Source organism: Erpetoichthys calabaricus, chromosome 7, assembly GCF_900747795.2.
Source record: "Erpetoichthys calabaricus chromosome 7, fErpCal1.3, whole genome shotgun sequence".
Taxonomy (NCBI): Eukaryota; Metazoa; Chordata; class Cladistia; order Polypteriformes; family Polypteridae; genus Erpetoichthys; species Erpetoichthys calabaricus.
In genome coordinates, this window is record NC_041400.2 from 40,636,073 (window position 1) to 40,655,543 (window position 19,471).

The window sequence follows — 19,471 nt, forward strand, 5'->3', positions numbered from 1 at the left end:
GATATTTTCATATTACAAATTCTGCACTTAGCTTTGCAGTCTCCAATATCACTGAAATGCAGCCAGATGCTGCTTCTTTTTCGGCTTTCACTCATTTCTTCACTCTTCTTTTTTCCTTCACGATGCGCTTGCATTTAAATCTGGTTCCTCGTCTGTCGCAGCGACAGGTACACTGTGTACCTGGCCTGTACCAACACTCGCTGTCTTCGGAGCGTCTGCCCCCCTTTCTTCTTTCACATAATGGTACGATCCTAGTCCGATGTGTTGTTCGTGAACGAGCCGGCATTATGAGCCAATGTTCTGTGTGCCCATATAAGTAAAGTCCCGCCCTTGCCGAATGGATTTTCAGCAGAGCTGAGCAGGAGCGGCTGAAGCTTCGGCTCTGCTCGACGGGCATCGGCTCCTCTCGTTCGCTTCAAAGCATCGGCTCTTAGAGCCGGCTCGTTCGTGAACGACACATCACTAGTGAACGCAAAGCCAGGTGGGTGTCAAATTAAGTAGAGTTGTCAGAAAGTGTCACTAAATGATATAGTCGACAGACTGGGATACAGTTAGCTATGACAGAGTGTTAATGCAATTAAAGCAACACGAGAGTGAGGGTTCTTTTTAACTTTTGCTCAGAGGCGTAGTTGGGCTTTTCAGCGGCCGGGGACAACTGAAGATTTCGCGCCCCCTCCTGCAATGTTTCTGGGTGGGAGTCAAGCATGTTAGAGTAGTGGAGGGGATAAATTATTGTCTGTTGGATATGTTTTTTATTTACTTTTTAGTGCATTTAAGAATGGAAAACATTTCATTCTAAAATTTCGTAAAATCAATTTGGTGCATCCTGGATGCTGCGCCCGGGGACAGATGCCCCCCTTGACCCCCCCAGCGTCGTGTTGTTATCATACGTAATAAAGAGGCAAGACCAGGGTGAATATCTATAACTAACACATTGAGTATTCTTACGAACTTTCCATTATAGAGTCCATTGACACTCAGAAACTATAATGGTAGCATTGTGTGCAGGACTGGAACCAAACTCTGGATAGGGCATCACTTTGTAAAAAGACACACTATTAAAAAAGAAAAAAATCGGACATACAGTGGATTCAGAAAGTATGCAGACCCCTTCACTTTCTGCACAATATATTTTGTTGTAGACTTCATTTTAAATGGACACCTTTGCCATTTTTGCCCATCAATTTAGGCTCAATATCCCATAATGAGAAAGTGAAAACACGTTTGCAGAAGGGTCTGTAAAATTATTAAATTCAAAAATTGAAATCTCAGCAGAGAACCTCTAAAACTCTGTTAGAGTGACTTAGCCACCTCTCTGACTAAGGCCCTTTTTGCCTGGTCAGCCAGCTGTAGGAAGAGTCCTCATCATTCCAGATATCTTCCATTTCAGAATTATTGAGGCCACTGTGCCCCTGGGAGCACTCAAAGCTTTAGAAATGGTTTTATATACTTGGCCTGATCTATGTGTTACCACATCATTTGATCATAGAGGTCCTTGAACTTCATGGCTTGACTTTTGTCCTGACATGCAGGGTGAATTGTGGGGCCTCATCCTTTATACAGGAAAATTAAAGCAAACAGAATGCACCGTAGCACAATTTGGAGTGTAACAGCAAAGGGTCTTATTGCTTATATGAATGAGAAATTTCTGATTTTTAATAAATTTGCGGCTACATGGTGGCGCAGTGGTAACACTGCTGCCTTGCAGTAAGGAGACCTTGGTTCACTTTCTCCCCGTGTCTGTGTGGGTTTCCTCTGGGTACTCCGGTTTCCTCCCACAGTCCAAAGGCATGCAGGTTAGGTGCATTGGCTATACTAAATTGTCCCAAGTGTGTGCTTGGTGTGTGTGTGTGTGTGCCCTGCGGTGAGCTGCAGCCCTGCCCGGGGTTTGCTCCTGCCTTATTCCCTGTGCTGGCTGGGATTGGCTCCAGCAGACCCCTGTGACCCTGTAGTTAGGATATGGCGTGTTGGAAAATGACTGACTAATAAATTTGCATGTCTTTCTAAAAACATGTTTTCACTTTGTCATGTGTTATAAAGTGCAATTTGATGTGAAAAATAGAAAATATGTCTATTTAAAACGAAATCTTCAACACAAAGTGTGAAGGAAGTAAAGGAGTCTGAATTATTTAAAATGTGAAACGACATGTCACATTAGACGACTTTTCCAGCAATTTTCAGTCACAGATTTCATTTACATAATCTAAATGAGTTGGAGGCAGTGGGTAGTGAGACCCCCATGACTATCAGTCATCTAGTCTGACAAATCCAATGACCCAGTCCAACCAAACCTACCCTGACAAAAACGAAACTGGTTGCAGGATTGACTGCTGTGTGCATGACAGCTGATAACCAATGAATTCTCATCTGGTAGTACAATGCATATAGTGCAATAACGAGGAAGGAGGAGCGCAGGTGTTGTAGACCTCGCTAAAAGAAGAGAGGCTCATCTGTTTGAAGACTTGTGTTTGTCATAACATAAACAACGGGAAAAGGTTAAAATGGTCTGAAATTGCAGCTGAACCCTTCGTACATGTAAACTCTTTGAACAGCATTGGCTCCGTCAGGGAGTTCTTTATTGGCTTTCCAAAAAAGCAGCAAGTTTTTGGAAATGTAAAACTGTGCTGGAAAGACCTCAAATAGTCAAGTCACTTGACATCCCCGGTTATTTCTAGTTGTGTTAATTGGCATAATCAGGTGATGAGATCAGCAACCACAGTCATCAAGTTTGGCACCCCCTCCAACTAGAGGTCATGTAATGTGACATCAGGTTTCAATGCCAATGTTTCAGTAACTTTTGTCCTCATTGCTTCTGGAATTCTATTTGATTGAGACCAAGTGCTCTCCTAAAATCTTTGTGTTGACTGCTACACTGTCATGGTAAGGGTCAGTATATGGTGAGGTTTAGATTCTGCAGGACTGACTGCCATCAGGGCTAGCCAGATGCGGCCTTAGGGGTGTGTGGGGCCTAGGGCTGACCAATCCCATGTGGGGCTGGTTACGTCAAATGCTCTTACCGGTATGTTGTGGACTGTATAAACTTGCGCGTGAATTTAAAATAATGGTAACATACAGTGGATTTTCTCATTACAGTATTCAGCAAAATGTTTGCAAGATAACACGTGGACTTTATCAAGATATAACTGGAGAATATAACTTGACAAATCTGCTCGAATGGGACACACGGACCTCAAAAGCGGGGCCCCCTTAGGTGCGGGGCCTGAGGTAGTCACCCTACTTGCCACCCCCAAATGCCACTCTTGGGGCTAGCTGCATTCAGTTGGCTGAGTTTAATTATCACTTAGGTTTGGTCAGCTGTTTGAGTGAGCAACTAAGGCAGCAATTACCTTTTCACACAGGCAGTACAGTAGCTTACTACTTAAATAGCAATTAAAAAATGTTATTTATTTAATATAATAATAATAATAATACATTTTATTTATATAGCGACTTTCCCATGCTCAAGGCACTTACAGAATATAAGAAAGAATGGCAGGGTATACAGTATATAGCGTTGCACAAACCAGATAAATAAATAAAGAAGATTACGACAGTGAATTCAGAGAAAAAGCCTAACAGACAACATAATTGATGGTCTAGCACACATACACAGGTTACATGAGCATCTTGACAGAGAGGTAAACTGAGAGAAGGGTAATAAAGTCAGGTAGAGCTAAAAGCCTTCCTGAACAGATGAGGTTTGAGTTATTTTTTAAAAGAATTCATGGAGTCAGCTGACCTGATTAATTTCGGTAGGTTATTCCAGAGTCTGGGCGCTATACAGCTGAAGGCCCTGTCACCCATGGAGTGTAGATTAGTGTGGGGCACAACAAGATTGCCAGAATCAGAGGACCTTAGTGGGCGGGCGGGCACATAGTGATGGAGAAGATCACTGATGTAGTTTGGCACAAGGTTGTTTAAGGCTTTGTAGGTTATTAGTAGGATTTTATATTCGATTCTGTAGGACACAGGGAGCCAGTGAAGACGGAGCAGGATGGGTGTGATGTGCTCGCTGCTGCTGGTTCTAGTAAGGACTCTTGCAGCTGAGTTTTGAATAAGCTGGAGCTGTGATATAAGATTAGAAGGGGCACCTGCCAGTAGGGAATTACAATAATCGATGTGGGATGCGATAAAAGCATGGACAAGTTTCTCAGCATTAGAGAAGGAGAGGAAGGAGCGAACATGTGATATGTTACGGAAGTGAAAGTAATAAAGTTTCTTAATGTGATTTATGTGGGTGGAATAAGATAGGGAGGAATCAAAAATGACACCAAGATTCTTTACAGTAGCGGCAGGTCTGATGACATTACTGGCAAGATAGACTGGGAAGGAGCTCATTTTAATAAGTTGAACTTTAGTCCCAATTTGCAGGAGTTCAGTTTTGTTGCAATTTAATTTTACAGTAATCCCTCCTCCATCGCGGGGGTTGCGTTCCAGAGCCACCCGCGAAGTAGAAACCATATGTTTATATGGTTATTTTTATATTGTCATGCTTGGGTCACAGATTTGCGCAGAAATACAGGAGGTTGTAGAGAGACAGGAGCGTTATTCAAACACTGCAAACAAACATTTGTCTCTTTTTCAAAAGTTTAAACTGTGCTCCATGACAAGACAGAGATGACAGTTCTGTCTCACAATTAAAAGAATGCAAACATATCTTCCTCTTCAAAGGAGTGCGTGTCAGGAGCACAGAATGTCACATAGATAGAGAAAACAATCTCTAGCAAACAAATCAATAGGGCTGTTTGGCTTTTAAGTATGCGAAGCACCGTGGCACAAAGCTGTTGAAGGCGGCAGCTCACACCCCCTCCGTCAGGAGCAGGGAGAGAGAGAGAGAGAGAGAGAGACAGACAGAGTTTGTTTTTCAGTCAAAAATCAATACGTGCCCTTCGAGCTTTTAAGTATGCGAAGCACCGTGCAGCATGTCGTTTCAGGAAGCAGCTGCGCAAAAGATAGCAACGTGAAGATAATCTTTCAGCATTTTTAGACGAGCATCCGTATCGTCTAGGTGTGCGAACAGCCCCCCTGCTCAATCCCTATACATCAGGATCAGAGAAAGTCAGCGCAAGAGAGAGAGAAGAGTAAGCAATCTAGCTTCTCAGCCATCTGCCAATAGCGTCCCTTGTATGAAATCAACTGGGCAAACCAACTGAGGAAGCATGTACCAGAAATTAAAAGACCCATTGTCCGCAGAAATCCGCGAACCAGCAAAAAATCCGCGATATATATTTAAATATGCTTACGTATAAAATCCGCGATGGAGTGAAGCCGCGAAAGGCGAAGCGCGATATAGCGAGGGATCACTGTAAAGAGTTCTGCTCCATCCAGGTTTTAATTTCACTAAGGCAGGTTGTGAGCTGAGAAAGCTCTGATGAAGTTCCACTTTTAACATTGAAGTAGAGTTGAGTATCATCTGCATAAAAATGATAACCCAGTCCATATCTACGTATAATATGGCCAAGGGGAAGCATATAAATACAGAAGAGAAGAGGGCCAAGGACAGAGCCCTGAGGAACTCCTTGTGTGACTGGTGCTGTGCTGGATCTGCTGTTGCCAAGACTAACAAACTCTTGCCTATCAGTCAGATAGGACTTGAACCACTGGAGGGCAGTGCCAGAGATACCCAGCATGTTCTCCATTCTGGACAGTAGAATGTCATGTCTGACCATGTCAAATGCTGCACTGAGGTCTAACAGAATTAATATGCTGGTTTGTCCAGAGTCTACTGCCATAAGCAAATCATTGGTTACCCATAGCAGAGCAGTTTCACAGCTGTGCCCCACCGTAAAACCAGACTGAAAGGGTTCCATCAAGTGGTTAAGTAATTGGTGAGTTGGGAAGCTACAACACGCTCAAGAACTTTTGACAGGAAAGGTAAGTGGAAAATAGGCCAGAAATTGTTAAGATTGTCAGCATCAAGACCAGATTTTTTTAACATTGGGGTTATAGAAGCAATTTTAAAAGTGAGCGGCGCAGAGCCTGTGTCAAGGGATGAGTTTATTATTGTTGTAATAGTCAGGATTATGGCATGAAGGCAGGATTTAAGTAGTGTGCTGGGAATGGGGTCCAGTACACAAGTAGTCGGCATCATCTTACAAAGCAGGTTATTAACAGACGCAGATGTGACTGGTGAGAACTTAGAGAAGGAGCTGGATGGAGTGGGAAAACAGGGAAAGATATAAACAGATGATGTATTTATGTTAGTTGAATTATTTAGATCTTTAATTTTGTTACAGAAAAAGTGGAGGAATTCCTCACAGACTTCAGTAGAAGAGGTAGTTGGGCCAGATGCGGGTTGGAGTAGTTTATTAAGTACAGAGAACAAACCCCTTGGGTTATCATGGCCACTTTCTATTATTCTACCATAATGGGTGTTAAGCTCTTTGGTGGTCAGAGAAAGCCTGGATGTGCACGGTGAGGCCAGTCTTACGTGACATTCTCTCAAGGTGTCAGCCATCTGCTTTCATAGATCGCAATTCTGAATTAGACCAAGGAGCTGAACGTTTAAAGGAAACCTCCTTATGTGTTAAAGGAGCTGTTTTATCTAATGCTGAATGAAGGGCTGAGTTATAGTGGTCAACAAGACTATCTAGTGTTGATGACAGTAAAAGATCAGAAATGGATCCAGAAAGGATAGAGGGACAGATATGTTTAATGTTTCTGCAAGAGGTTTGTCGTTTACAGGTAAGAGGAGGGAAAGGCAGTGAGACAGTGAAAAATACTGCTTTATGGTCAGAGAGTCCCAAATCAGTGCTGTAAATGTTGGCAACAAATAGTCCAGAAGTGCAGATCAGGTCCAGTATATGAGCACCAGAGTGGGTGGAAATATGGTTCCCTTTAGCTAATATTAGATTTTGTGTAAAGATATGAAGCCATCCATTGTGACAAATATACAAAACAATTGAGCATACAGTATCAGGAAGGCGTTGAATGCTTTTTCATAGCACTGTACAACAATAACAACAGAAGGACAGAAACAACAACAACAAAAAAAAACAAACTCCAGACGGCTGGAGAAAAAAAAATTAAAGTATTAAGTTAACAGAAAAAGCATGCAAAATCCTCTTCTTTGTCTTCAACAAAAATGGATGCAAAATCCTCAGAAGTTGGAAAAAGAAAGACAATTGTCATTGTCTAAATGATTAGGCTAAGCAGATTTTTGTTCCTTTTTTAAGAATAATTTGAAGGATGTGAAATTGCTTGCTTTTGTACAGGAAGTCACTGCTTTATGATAATAGAGAGCAATTTTGAAGTGAACTGGTTGACTGCTCTGGGATAACAGAATACGAGGAAATGAACTCCACTGAGAAGGAACAAAGTAAAAAAAATGTGTAGTCTGACCTCTAGTGGTCATTTGAGAAATTAGAGAAAGAGACGCTAAAGCCAGACTGCGTATTTTGGTTGGGTGTTTACAGAACTTTAGGTAATTTTTATGGTACCTCTACACCCTCAGAGTGTTCATGTTCTTTCAACTGATATTTTTAACACCATGGAACACTGTTGGTTATTTATTGCTTCTCTTTCAGACATGCCCAGTATTCTACATCTATCACAATGAATCCTTTTATAGGCCATCACTTGTTCATGTCCTACTTTCTTAATAGTTTACCTTTTTGATTACAATATTTGTAATTTCTGTCCTGCAGAGATATATACTTTAGCAGATTACCAATGATCTCACAGTATGCGTATGCTGAGCAAACCTGGTGGAGTTCACTTTGCTGCTAAATTTGATAAAATCATTGACATGTTTGTGAACTTTGCCAAACTCCATGAAATGCACTGAAATCATCAAGGAAGAAGGAACTGAACTGGTTTAGAGAGGCTTATAATGACCCAAAGGTGTTTTAATTGTCCCTGAAGGTTACGGAAGCAATTACCAACCATGCTGGACTGATTATTGTGGCCAAAAATGTGATCCGAGTGAGCTGTGAGGCAGCAGTACTAATCACCATGCCTCAAACAACAAAAGTCACAGAAGAAATAATGCCAACAAACCAGCAATAACTAAAAACAAAACAAAAAATATATTCTTGTGGAGTTCCAATCTTGGAGTGCACATTATTGTTTGAATATTTCATCAAGACGACAGAAATGCCTTGTAAACATTAATAAATCTTTTGTTATTATTAGTGTTTCACAGGGTCGCTTGTGTTTTCTTTCTCAGGGAGGGGGAAGAGTTCCTTCAAGGCTTATTTTGGATTGTAGGTCCAGGACATGACTAATTATGTGTGAAAATCAGCCATGTGGTGTTATTGTTGTTGTTCTCATTAAATGCAGGCAAGGTGGAAGGCTGGAGTACTGATCTGGTCATAACATCATGCATGTATGAAGGAGATGGAGTTGCATTTTTCTGAAGCCCAGAGTCTCTACCCTGGAGCTCCAAGTAGGCATAGTTTACTTATTCAACAGTACCTGGTATTATTTGGTTCAAATAGCCCTCCCACTATCCTAACCTAAACTATAGTGTAACTGGACAGAGCTCTGGAAGTCTTCAGCTAGTTTCTAGTGGCGCCTACTGTAGTCAACTCCAACTCAACCTACTTGGAGCAGCACGGTGGAGGCTTTGGGCTGTAGAGATTTATACCTGAGCATATCAGTAATGATCTTACAGTACGTGTGTGGAAAGTTCTGTGCATGGCTGTTACAGCTCTGTGATGTCACACTGGCCTTGCAAAGCATCATGGGGCATTGCAAAAAAAAATGTAAATCTAAGCCAGGCGCAAGGCAAATTTATAGGAAAATATTGGATGAACCAGGTGTCCAACAAACGTAACATATTCGCTGAGAAAAAGGCTTTGGCAAATTTCAATGATCAACACAAATAGGCAACCGGAAAAAGAGGTGAGATCAAAACTAGAAGATCAGAAATACCAGAGATCAGAACCAAGACATGGGACAAAACTCACAGTCAGAAAAAGATCAAAAGATGTTCTAAACTGGTGAATCAAAAATATTCAATCAAAGAAACAACAAGAGGTTTTTTTTTTTTTTTTTTTTTTTTTAAGAATTTGTGCACTTAGATGCAGACATAAACTTGAGGTGCTCTTTTATCCCGGTGCATTGTGATTAACAGTTCACAACCTCAGAGGACACACTCCTAGCACCGTGGATGTTTTCCTAATAATGGAAGCTCAAAATAGCACCACCAATAAATAAACAAAATGGAGGCAGAAATGGAAAAAAATAATTACATACAAACAACACAAAGCCAACAGTTGAAATGCCGATGTAACAACCAGAATCCTTGGTGTAGAATTACAGAAGAAAATTAAGACAGGAACCATTATAATTCCCATAAAAAAAAAACTAACTAATAAATACCAATAATCCTGAACATTCTGTAAAACCCCCAACCCCCCACAGAGCCATATGTTGTTCCTCACATCGTATGCAGTGTGGCAGGGTTCTGCTGTTTGACTACCTTAACTTACCCTGCATATTTTTGTCTGTCTCTTACATTACACTAAACTTAAGAATATGCACTGCTGATGGCAAATTGTAAACTTTGTCCTTTCTCCACTCTACTGTATCATAGAGTAGTCTTTCTTAATCAGTATCATTGGCTTGCACCACATGGAAGCCATGGCAGTCATGTTACAACATAAATTCTTTTTGGAGCTTACCTTTTTCTTCCAGAGCATCTCTTAAAGGTGGTATATTTTTCAAACGATTAACTCGAGCCATCTTTTCCCAGGTAGTGCAAACACAATTTTTTCTTGTTGAGAGCTGAATCCAAAAACCGAACAGTTGCTTTGCTTCTTTTTTTCAGACCATTTAGGATACTTTCCTTTCTATGAATTTTCCAATTTTTCCTTTTCTACATCCTCTCCATCTTCTTCCTTCCTTCTGCTGCATGGTTTTCTTCTAGGTCAGGGGCTCCCAAGTTCGGCCCTCGAGCAGCAGTGGGCTGCAGGTTTCTGTTAATTAAGAGTTCTTTATTGCTGCAGAAGTAGTTATTGGTTAAGTAAGATTTTGAAGCTTTGTTAGTGCATGGGTACTAACACACCTCCATGCCATGACAATTGCTGGCTTTTGAATTTGGCATTGGTAACAATCAGCATAATCCTTTCCTTATTGGCCCAAAGAACAGGGTGTCCATTTTCTCCAAAAACAAGTTGAAAGGTGGACCTGTCATACCACTGCACACATTTCCACTTTGCATTAGCTACTTCTTGCATATTACATTCTGTTGTTATTTTACATGGCCTATGGCGGGAGACTTGCGCCAAGTGGCAGAGTGGTGTGTGTTGGTGAAGGGTGCACATAAGAGTCATTACACTTTGTACACGTAACAATAAATCTGAACTGTACTGATTACATGGCATTTTTAATAAATGCCTTAGATTTTTTTTGAAACAGTCCAGTGTCCTGCACACTAAGTTCTCAGTGCTAACCAATACATAGTATGGTGTGTCATGTGCACACGATAAAAAAAAGTTATGAGAAAATTAGAGAAGCAGATTATTTCTCTAGAGCCAAACCATGATGAATCAGATTGAAGCACCACAAACCAATTATCAAATTTATAGCGCATGTGGTAATAAAAGAAGTGAGGGAATTTTTGAGTGAGAAAACTAATTAGTATGTTTCATTGTTTTTTAATATGATGAGGTAGCTCCAAGTTGTGATTTGTGGCAGGTGTAAATCTACTTCTAGTCATTATTATCACTCATAGTGACAGACAGTGAATGATCACGACTGTGGTGTTTTTTCAGTCATTATTATTAATATCTAGTTGTCTACAACACTCACTATAGACACAGCAATTCACATCTGGGCCTTGACATTCATTTTCAATCCACCTCTTAGGTTTACTTCTCCATGTCCCGGATTCTAAAAAGTTGCTAGGTGGACAATCACCAAGGTGAAATGCACAGTCGGCCTCCTTTGAAAATGGCCAAATATCACAAATTTTTTTTTTCTTCTAAAATGACATGAATACACTATTGTGCAATTATGTGTGCAATCTGAAGATGTAGATCAATACTTGATAATATTCTTGACTTAAAAAATGGAGGTATTCCGTAAGTTTTAAGGCTTTTGTTTTTATGTTTAGATCCTGGCCCCATGATTTTCATTTTAAGGAGATCTGCCTTATTTCTAAGTGATTCGGACGAAATGAATGTGGGATACTATATCAAGAATACTGCATTTTAAAATGCATATACCTAAAAATGTGCATCCATTCTTTGGCAAAGACTTTATTCCTTGATTTCATCTTTTTCATGCACAGAACTTGCCATCATATTCCTATGATTAACTGATGTTGCCTATAAAAATGACAAGATATTCGTTTTTCCTGATTACTCATGCAGAATTTCACTGAAAATAATTTACACAGAGAAAATGTTGTAAATGATGAACCACTCAATAATAAACATTCTCTTTTATTCATTCATAAATGAAATGAGAAATCTGCATTCATCTGTATTAATTACAAACTAGCTGTTTCAGTACAAGAGCTGGCACCATGCACTGTGTGGTAAACATGAAAAGGTCCTCGGACTGAACATTACAACTAGGCCACCCACATGGTGAAGGCATTTACAAAGGAAAACAAAATGAATGAATGGTGCACTAAACTCTGCCACATAAAATGCATAGAGAAATTCCCATAATTGATTTTTGCTTATGATACAAACTGCAGGTTCTAGTTATATTACATCAGTACTAGGAATAATTAACATACATTTTTAGAAAACAATTGATTTAATTTGCGCATATGGAATAAACTTAAAAGTCTGAACTCCAGATTTCTTAGAAAAACTTAGGTTTAGTCGAATACTGAGGTACCCATTCAACATTTTAATGCGACAACCTGACATTGCACACTTAATGTTACCAAGGACACAACATGCATTCAGTGTTTGAGTACAGGAATGGGGACATTAGAGGGCAGCAACACTGCAGCCAGCACCATTCAGAACTGCCTAGTTATGACTGGATAAAGTCTCAATTCAAGACAGAGTGTCCAGGCACCTTTCTGATTTTCGAATTTGGAGTGGAGCCAATCAGTTGATTACCAATAGTTCAAGACCAGCCATATTCAATACAAATTGCCTTTTCTTGAAATAAGTCATAAGGTCAAATGTGAAACAAATATGGACAACAACAACAAATCAAAAACAGTTCTGCAGCATTTGCTTTTTAAAGTCATTTTCAGTAGCAACATCAGCAATGATGGACAAAAGAAATATGAGGACTTTCCCTTAAATATAGAGTATGAACATAAGTAATTTTCGTCCATTAGAAAGGAAGGAACAAAATATGACATTACATCCAACTGATAATAGCAGTCATCTAGTACTCTTATATCATTTGATTTGATTGACTGGGTAAATCAGGCTGCCTATTAAATGTCGTAGGAATTAGTGTCTTATGGTATCATAAAGAACTAGCATTTTCAAGTTTAGTGCACTACCAAAGGCCTTCTTAAGCGATATGTGTATGAACAGAATAACCAAAGAAATTCAAATGCAGCAAAATTTCAGTGCTCAATCAGTCTTGCTATGCGCTTACAGAAAGCCACCATATATCATGCCAGCTATGCCTTAATTTTCTTTGATGGGTGTTAGCCGAAAATAAATTGAAATATGGACGAGGCAACCCTTTGTGAACTTTTCCCTTAGGATAATAAAATCTGCTTCTGGATTATCCTAACGCTCCGCTAAATTGACCAAATCAGCTTCTCGATATCCTAGCTACAAACCATAACCCACACTATTTAAGGAAGATACTGAAAGTACTTTTCAGGAGGAGGAAAATGTGAAACATAACAATACTCTATAGACAAGCCAGAAAAATGGCGATTATGTCCTTAGTACTGGTGTAAGTGACACAACTATAACCATACCGAACATTAAAATTGTTTATTCAAAAACGAAGGAAAAAAATCAAAATCAAAACACACTTAAACCATTGCACAGTTTTTATGACCAGGGATACATCTGAATTAAAATTTTAGATTTTTGTTTTCCTTTAATGCCAGTGTTTTCTTGAGTTAAAGCTATCAAAATATTTTAAGTACTGTACAGTATAAACAGCTTTAAAGACTGAATCCTGAATGGATAACACCAAAAGGAAGGATGCTAAAGTGTTATTTTCTTTAAATTGTGTCATTTTATTTTTAAAAAATCCCCACGTTCATTTCTGATAACAAAAACTAGCAAGAAAGCAGGTGCCAGTTGAGAAAGCTAAACTTCATCCAGAAGGTCTTACACGTGTGCTGTTAAACTGTCGATTTAAAAAAATCAGTAAACATACTGGCTTCTTATAAAAGTTAATTTTGCATGGAAAAAAACTTTAAATGGGTATAAATAAAAGGAATCTACACATGGCAAGAAAAATAGTCTCTCCATATTTCTTAACAATTTTTAAAAACGTTTGTTTCTTTTGCGTTGAAAATCTTTACAAAAAGTCTTCATAAATGGAATCAAATACTGAGCTTATTCAAAGCAGCCCCACAACGCCGCTAAGACTGGGAGTCACAAATTTTGCAGCCATACATGTGAAGATGATGTGGAGGCTCACAATGAAAAGAACCACCACAGAAGTGACTGACATTTAGTATCATTATTTGAAAATTTGTATTTGAAGGGCAATACAAATTATAGCTTATAAATAAACTACTAAACATATCGTTATTGATGTATCATTTACTTTGCAGTGGGGATTACCTAATGACGTACATTTAAGTGGCAAATATCATCTCATTGTTCTTGTTCCCTTTGCAGTAGATACGCTATAAATCAAATCCTGTGTAAACAAAACTGTAAGAACAAGTAGCAGCAGGTTCACTTCACGGTTCAATGTTGAGACAACCACAGAAATACTTAATGTCTGTCCCAATCACAGTTTAAATCAAATTATGTCTTTACCATGGAAATTCACATGTGACCAATTAGCCCACATTTGATAAGTTTTCAAATTTATTTAAAGCACCAACTTCTCAAAGGCACAAAGAGCATCTCCTTTAAGGACATTCATTTGAAAACGTGCAAAAATGGTAAAAAATATAGGAAGGACTTGGACATTTCTGCTTCTAATCTGCATGCAGTAGGTTTACTTTATTAGAGGTGAGTGAAGTAATTGTGCTACATAATCAAATTGGAACTGTTAGCTGAGCAGATCATTGGCACTGGGCTCCAGTAATTCTGCTTTTGGTCATTACAACAGATGATAAAGTAGGCTTTTGATACACATTCTGGTGCCAGTTTCAGTACCTCAACTGAGCAACACAGTACTCAAATTTCTGTATTTTACTCCATTCCTAACAAGATTAGAAGAAAAGAAACTTTGGATACATGCTGTGTCTCAAAAGAGAGGGATCATACAGTTCCATCTGTCCATTACTCTTTTGGTTTCTATACATGGATATTTTTACGTAGACTTCACAGGAAATTTTACATGCCAAGTGTTCAAGAAAAAAAACCTACCGGTTGTTTTTTTTTTTTTTTTTAACCAAAATATTTACTATCCCACCAATCAACTAAAACCGCGGAACCCTGAGGTGGATTCTTGGGAAGAGTTTAAAAAAATAATAATAGCAATAATAACAATAATAGCACAGTCCTCATATTTACACAAACATATAAAGCACTGCACACTGCCAAAGGAATGACCTGGAGACAGAGAGCTTTTTTCTTTCTTTCTTTTTTTTTTTTTTTTTTTTTTTTTACAAATCTGAGTACATTTTAAGAAAAAAAAAATATATATCACACATCATCTTGAAAAAGTCTATGATGGGCTCATTCTAAGCTGAAGTAACCCAGGAGTGCTTTTCACACAAACAGTGTACTTCTTCACAGACCAGAGAAGCAGTGCACACTGTGGTAAGCGCTCAGTACGGACATTCAAGCTGCAACTATGAATGACTTTCTCCTTTGGCATCTGGTTTATCTTGTAATAGTGGAATGATGGATTCCCACGATGCAAGGCACTGCAAATTTAAGCAGAAAGAGGACTGGATACATAAACTTGGCAAACCTGCTTTGAATATCCTTGTTACCATTGTAGGCACAGACTGCATGAAATGGTCAACTAGGTTAAGCCGGGCGTAAATAGAAATGCAAATAAGTGTTTAAGTATCGTATAAGAAAACCAAAAAATTGAGCATCATTACACCTTAAGTAAATGCTGTAAAACATAATTTAAAATATTCACCGCATTGGAAGTTTTCACATTTTAATACTATACAACATTGAATTACAGTGGATTTAACTTGGCTTTCATGACAACAGTGATCAACAGAAAAACACGTTTTCATGTCAAAATGAAAACATCTTTGCAACGTGGTCTAAATCAAATACAAATATAAAACACAAAATAATTGAGTGTGTAAGTATTAACCCCATTTAAGTCAGTATTAGATGGACAATTGGCAGCCATTTGAGCCCTGGGTCTGTGTGCACTGGTCTCTATCTGCTTTGCACATTTGGTCTCTAACATTTTTTCCCCCATTCTTTTTTACAGAACTGCTTAAACTATGGCAGGCTACATGGGGATTATGCGTGAACAGCCTTTTTCAAGTCTAGTCACACATTCTCAATTGAATGGAGATCTGGACTTTAAGCTGATCACTACAGGACATTAACATTGCTGTTTATAAGCCCTTCATGCGCAGTTTTGGCTTTATGCTTAGGGTTGTTGTCTTACTGGAAAAGAAGTCTTCTCTGAAGAAGCAGGTTTCTTGTTTAATACATCAATTTTTTTACAGATATTCCTGTATTTTTCAGCATTTATTTTACACTCTCACTATCTCTCTTTCTCTCACACAAGCCTTCCAGGGCATCAAAGAGGCATTCCTTCAGCATGATGCTATAACCATGATGCTTTACGGCGAGGATGGTGTGCTTTTGATAATGTGCGGTGTAACATGACGCTTAATCTGATGGCCATAAACCTCAATTGTGGTCTATTAATTTCTTCCAGTTGACCTCAAAATCTACCATGTATTTTCTGGAAAACTCTTAACTTAAATTTCAGGTGAGTTGTTTTTAACAGCGGCTTTCAGTTTGATACTCTTCTAAAGCTGTGATTAGTGAAGTACATGGGCACCACTTGTTATATGCAGAGCCACTCCAATCTCAGCCACTGTAACTCCTTCAGAGTTCTCATAGGTCTCTTGGTAGCATCCTTCACTAGTTGTCTTCTTGCACTATCACAACTTTTGTGGATGGCCTGCTATAGGCAGACTTAGTTACAGCTGTGTCATACTTTTCCAGTTCTTAATGATTGAGTTAACTGGACTTCAAAGAATACTCAGTGACTTGAATATTTTCTTGTCTTCATCCCCTGACTTTTCAAGCACCTTTACACAGTGTTGTTTGGAGTGTTCTTTTGTCTTCATTGTGTAGATTAGGCCATGATGCACATTTGGCACCAGTTGGACCTTCCAGATAAGGTGAATGCATACAACAATCAACTGAAACCCCAGGTGATCTCCATTGAACTAATTATGTGACTCTGAAACTAATTGGCTGCAACAGTGAAGATTTACGTGTGTCACATTAAAGGGGTTGAACACTTATGCAACCAATTTTGTTCTTTATATTTGGAATTAATTTAGAGGTCTACTTTTACTTTGGCCTTAAAGAGTCTAATTTTGTTAATCAGTGTCAAAAAAGCACTGTGATTTAGTGTTGAGTAACAATAAATGTGAAAACTTCCAAAGGGTAAATACTTTTTATAGGCACTGTACATTAGATGAGATACTTTGCACTTTCTATTAAATAAAATAACATTTTATGCATATTCTTCTTTATTATGGAGTTGTAGAGTGGTAACGTGTTGCATGTTGGTTAGACATGCAAATAAGAATTTGACTGCACTCTGTATGTGCGTCACTACTACCAGCATTCAACAAAAAGATGCTACTGTACTAATAAAATGCTCCTGTCCAGACCTTTGCCAGATGAAAGTTAACCGGTTCACTGAAGTGATATAATCTTTATTTGTGTAAAATCTGTCTTCCAGGTGTTTTTGTACTTTTTGGACAGAAAAATCTGTGCAACATTTCAGGGCACCCTGCAATTAAGCAGTACCAATTAAAATGTTAATTTTAAAAAGATCTGATTTTTTGACATTCCGGCAATTGGAAAATGCACTTTTTTCAGTTTCTGGAACATAAAGCAGTCAATTCAATCATTTTAATGCCAAAATAACATCTTTAGTTAAATGCTCATTCTTCCCAATAACCAAATAAAATGCCTGCAGTTAATGAATGTTTCAAACATTGAGTCCAGAAATAATTTAAAACAAAATCATTTAGTTGTAATAGCATTATTAAACAAATGGATTGCTTTCAGACATGATAACAAAGGAATATGAACTGTGGAAATTTTTGATATTGATACAAGAGGGTATGAAAAATGGGGAAAAAAAATATTTTTCATTTCACTCCAGTATTTCAGCTCAGAAGCTCCAATAGACATAGAAACTAATTTGCTGTTTATAATGGGGTGACATTTTCTTTTGCTGTCAAAATTTTAGACTTAAAATATTAATGCCAAACGCCAAATATTACAGAGCTATCTGGTTCTGGGGAACAATGTTAATTTTAACAAATTATGCTGCTATAAATACCTTTTCGTAATACTGTATGTTTTTGTCAGCCATTCCAATGAGCAGTTGCCTGAAATCTTGTCTCTTGTTGTTTTGCCATCTGTCCCAGTCAGCTTTTAGGTCAGCATTGAAGCATTCAACTCGATCTTGGCACTTCTCCACATCTGTAGGCACCTAGAAACATGATATGTTGTCTATAAAAAGAGAATTTGGCAAGAAATAATAAAAAAAAAAGAACTACTTCTATTAAACGGTTAAAGGCATTAAAAAAAGCAATAACCGGAAAATATCTCTGCTAGAAAGTCCACGTTAACAAAGTAGAAAGGCATGGGGTTTATCAGAGCGTATTGTTTTGTTATGATCATTTGAGGTATGAAACACTGTTACAAGTGTCATAGGGTAGACATCAACTGCAATCTGATTTTAAAGATGAATCTAGTGAAATTTTAGCGGAGTCTCTTTTTTTGGAGAAATAGAGAAGTAAACACATCCTTTTTTTGAAGAAGTCATGATTTCAACTATAAGTAAAAACTTGTGAAAATATTTTTTATGAGACAGCCTGAAAACCATTACAGGATTCACATTTGGGAATGTGTATTATTGTGTAACATCCTGGTATGATGGAGTTGAAAGGGGAGGCCTGACAGGACTGGGTCCTGGCTATAGATTCTACGGTAATTTCTCCTCACTACACTACTGAATGTACTCACGAACTAGTCAGCCTAACATGCACTATATTCCAAAAGGTATGTGGACAACCATCTAAATTACTTGGTTCAGATGTTATGGCCACATCCATTATTAGCAGGTGCATTAAATCAAGTTCAAAACCATTCAATTTCAATTGACAGTAGAATGGGTTGTACTGAAGAGCTCAGTGACTTTAAACATGGCACTGTCATACAATACCACCTTTTCCACAAATCAGTGTATGAAATTTCTGTTCTGCAAGATCTGTCACAGCCAACTGTAAGTGCTATCATTGGGAGGTGGAAGCATCTAGTTGCCAAAACACCTTAGCATGTCCCGTATGGATTAACGGGGCTCTACTGTAGTATTTAAAAAAAATAAATAAAAAATACCAGCAATATGTGTATTAAGCAGATAAAACCTTAGGTTACTTCTAAAAATACTAATCTTAGACCATTATCCTCAAAACTGCCTATAGCATCTCTTAAGTTTATATATAACAGAACAGGACTAGTTACTGGTTATAATCACCTTTTCCTGCACTTTAACTTTATGCAAGCTTCTAGAAGTACACTGGCACAAAATGCTATTCCAAGAGCATAGAAAGTGACAGACATTGCAACATTCTTTGATGATGGATCCTACATAATAACACAGATCTAGCATCCTGAGTTCAAATACTGTACTTGGTTGTAATCTGTATGGAGTTTGTATTTCCTTCAGAGGTCCAAGTTTATTTTTTTATCGGTATTCTGGTTTTCATCCAACATCCAAAAGATGCATGTATTAGGCTTACTGGCTATTCCAACTCCACTCTGTGTGACTGTGGGGGAATGTATGTGACTGTGTACCCTGTGATGGGCTGGTATCTCATCCACAGCTGTTTCCTGTCTTATGTCCAATGTTGCCAGGATCAGGCCTGGTTTTGTGCAGCCTTGAATTAAACTAAGCACTTTTAAGAATGATGTGTTTCCTTGATTATAATTCAACTTTAAAAAATGAAAATGTTTATATACAGTAGTTTGAATGACACATACATAAAAAATGAGCAATTATGGACAAAAATAATTGAATTATAAAGAAAGCAGAAGTGTTCTTTACTATTATTGCTCCACTTACTGCTTGCCTCTCCTCTCTTTTTAAGGCAGCAGCTTCTAGCTTTGCTTCATATTCTGCTTGCACTTGGTCTCGTTTCTTCAAAACATTCTATAATATG

General features: G+C 38.3%; 1 protein-coding gene across 2 annotated transcripts in view; it reads right to left on the reverse strand.

The window, feature by feature from the left end:
* Positions 1 to 11,374: 11,374 nt before the first annotated feature.
* snx30 (sorting nexin family member 30) overlaps positions 11,375 to 19,471 on the reverse strand; it is a 76,919-nt gene continuing 68,822 nt past the window's right edge. For both annotated transcript variants that reach the window (XM_028804807.2, XM_028804806.2), the window contains exons 7-9: positions 19,375 to 19,461; positions 17,587 to 17,739; positions 11,375 to 14,941 (exon numbers count right to left, since the gene is read on the reverse strand). In XM_028804807.2, coding sequence (XP_028660640.1) covers positions 14,867 to 14,941; positions 17,587 to 17,739; positions 19,375 to 19,461 — 315 coding nt within the window. In that variant the 3' untranslated portion in view covers positions 11,375 to 14,866. The remainder of the gene's footprint in view (positions 14,942 to 17,586; positions 17,740 to 19,374; positions 19,462 to 19,471) is intronic.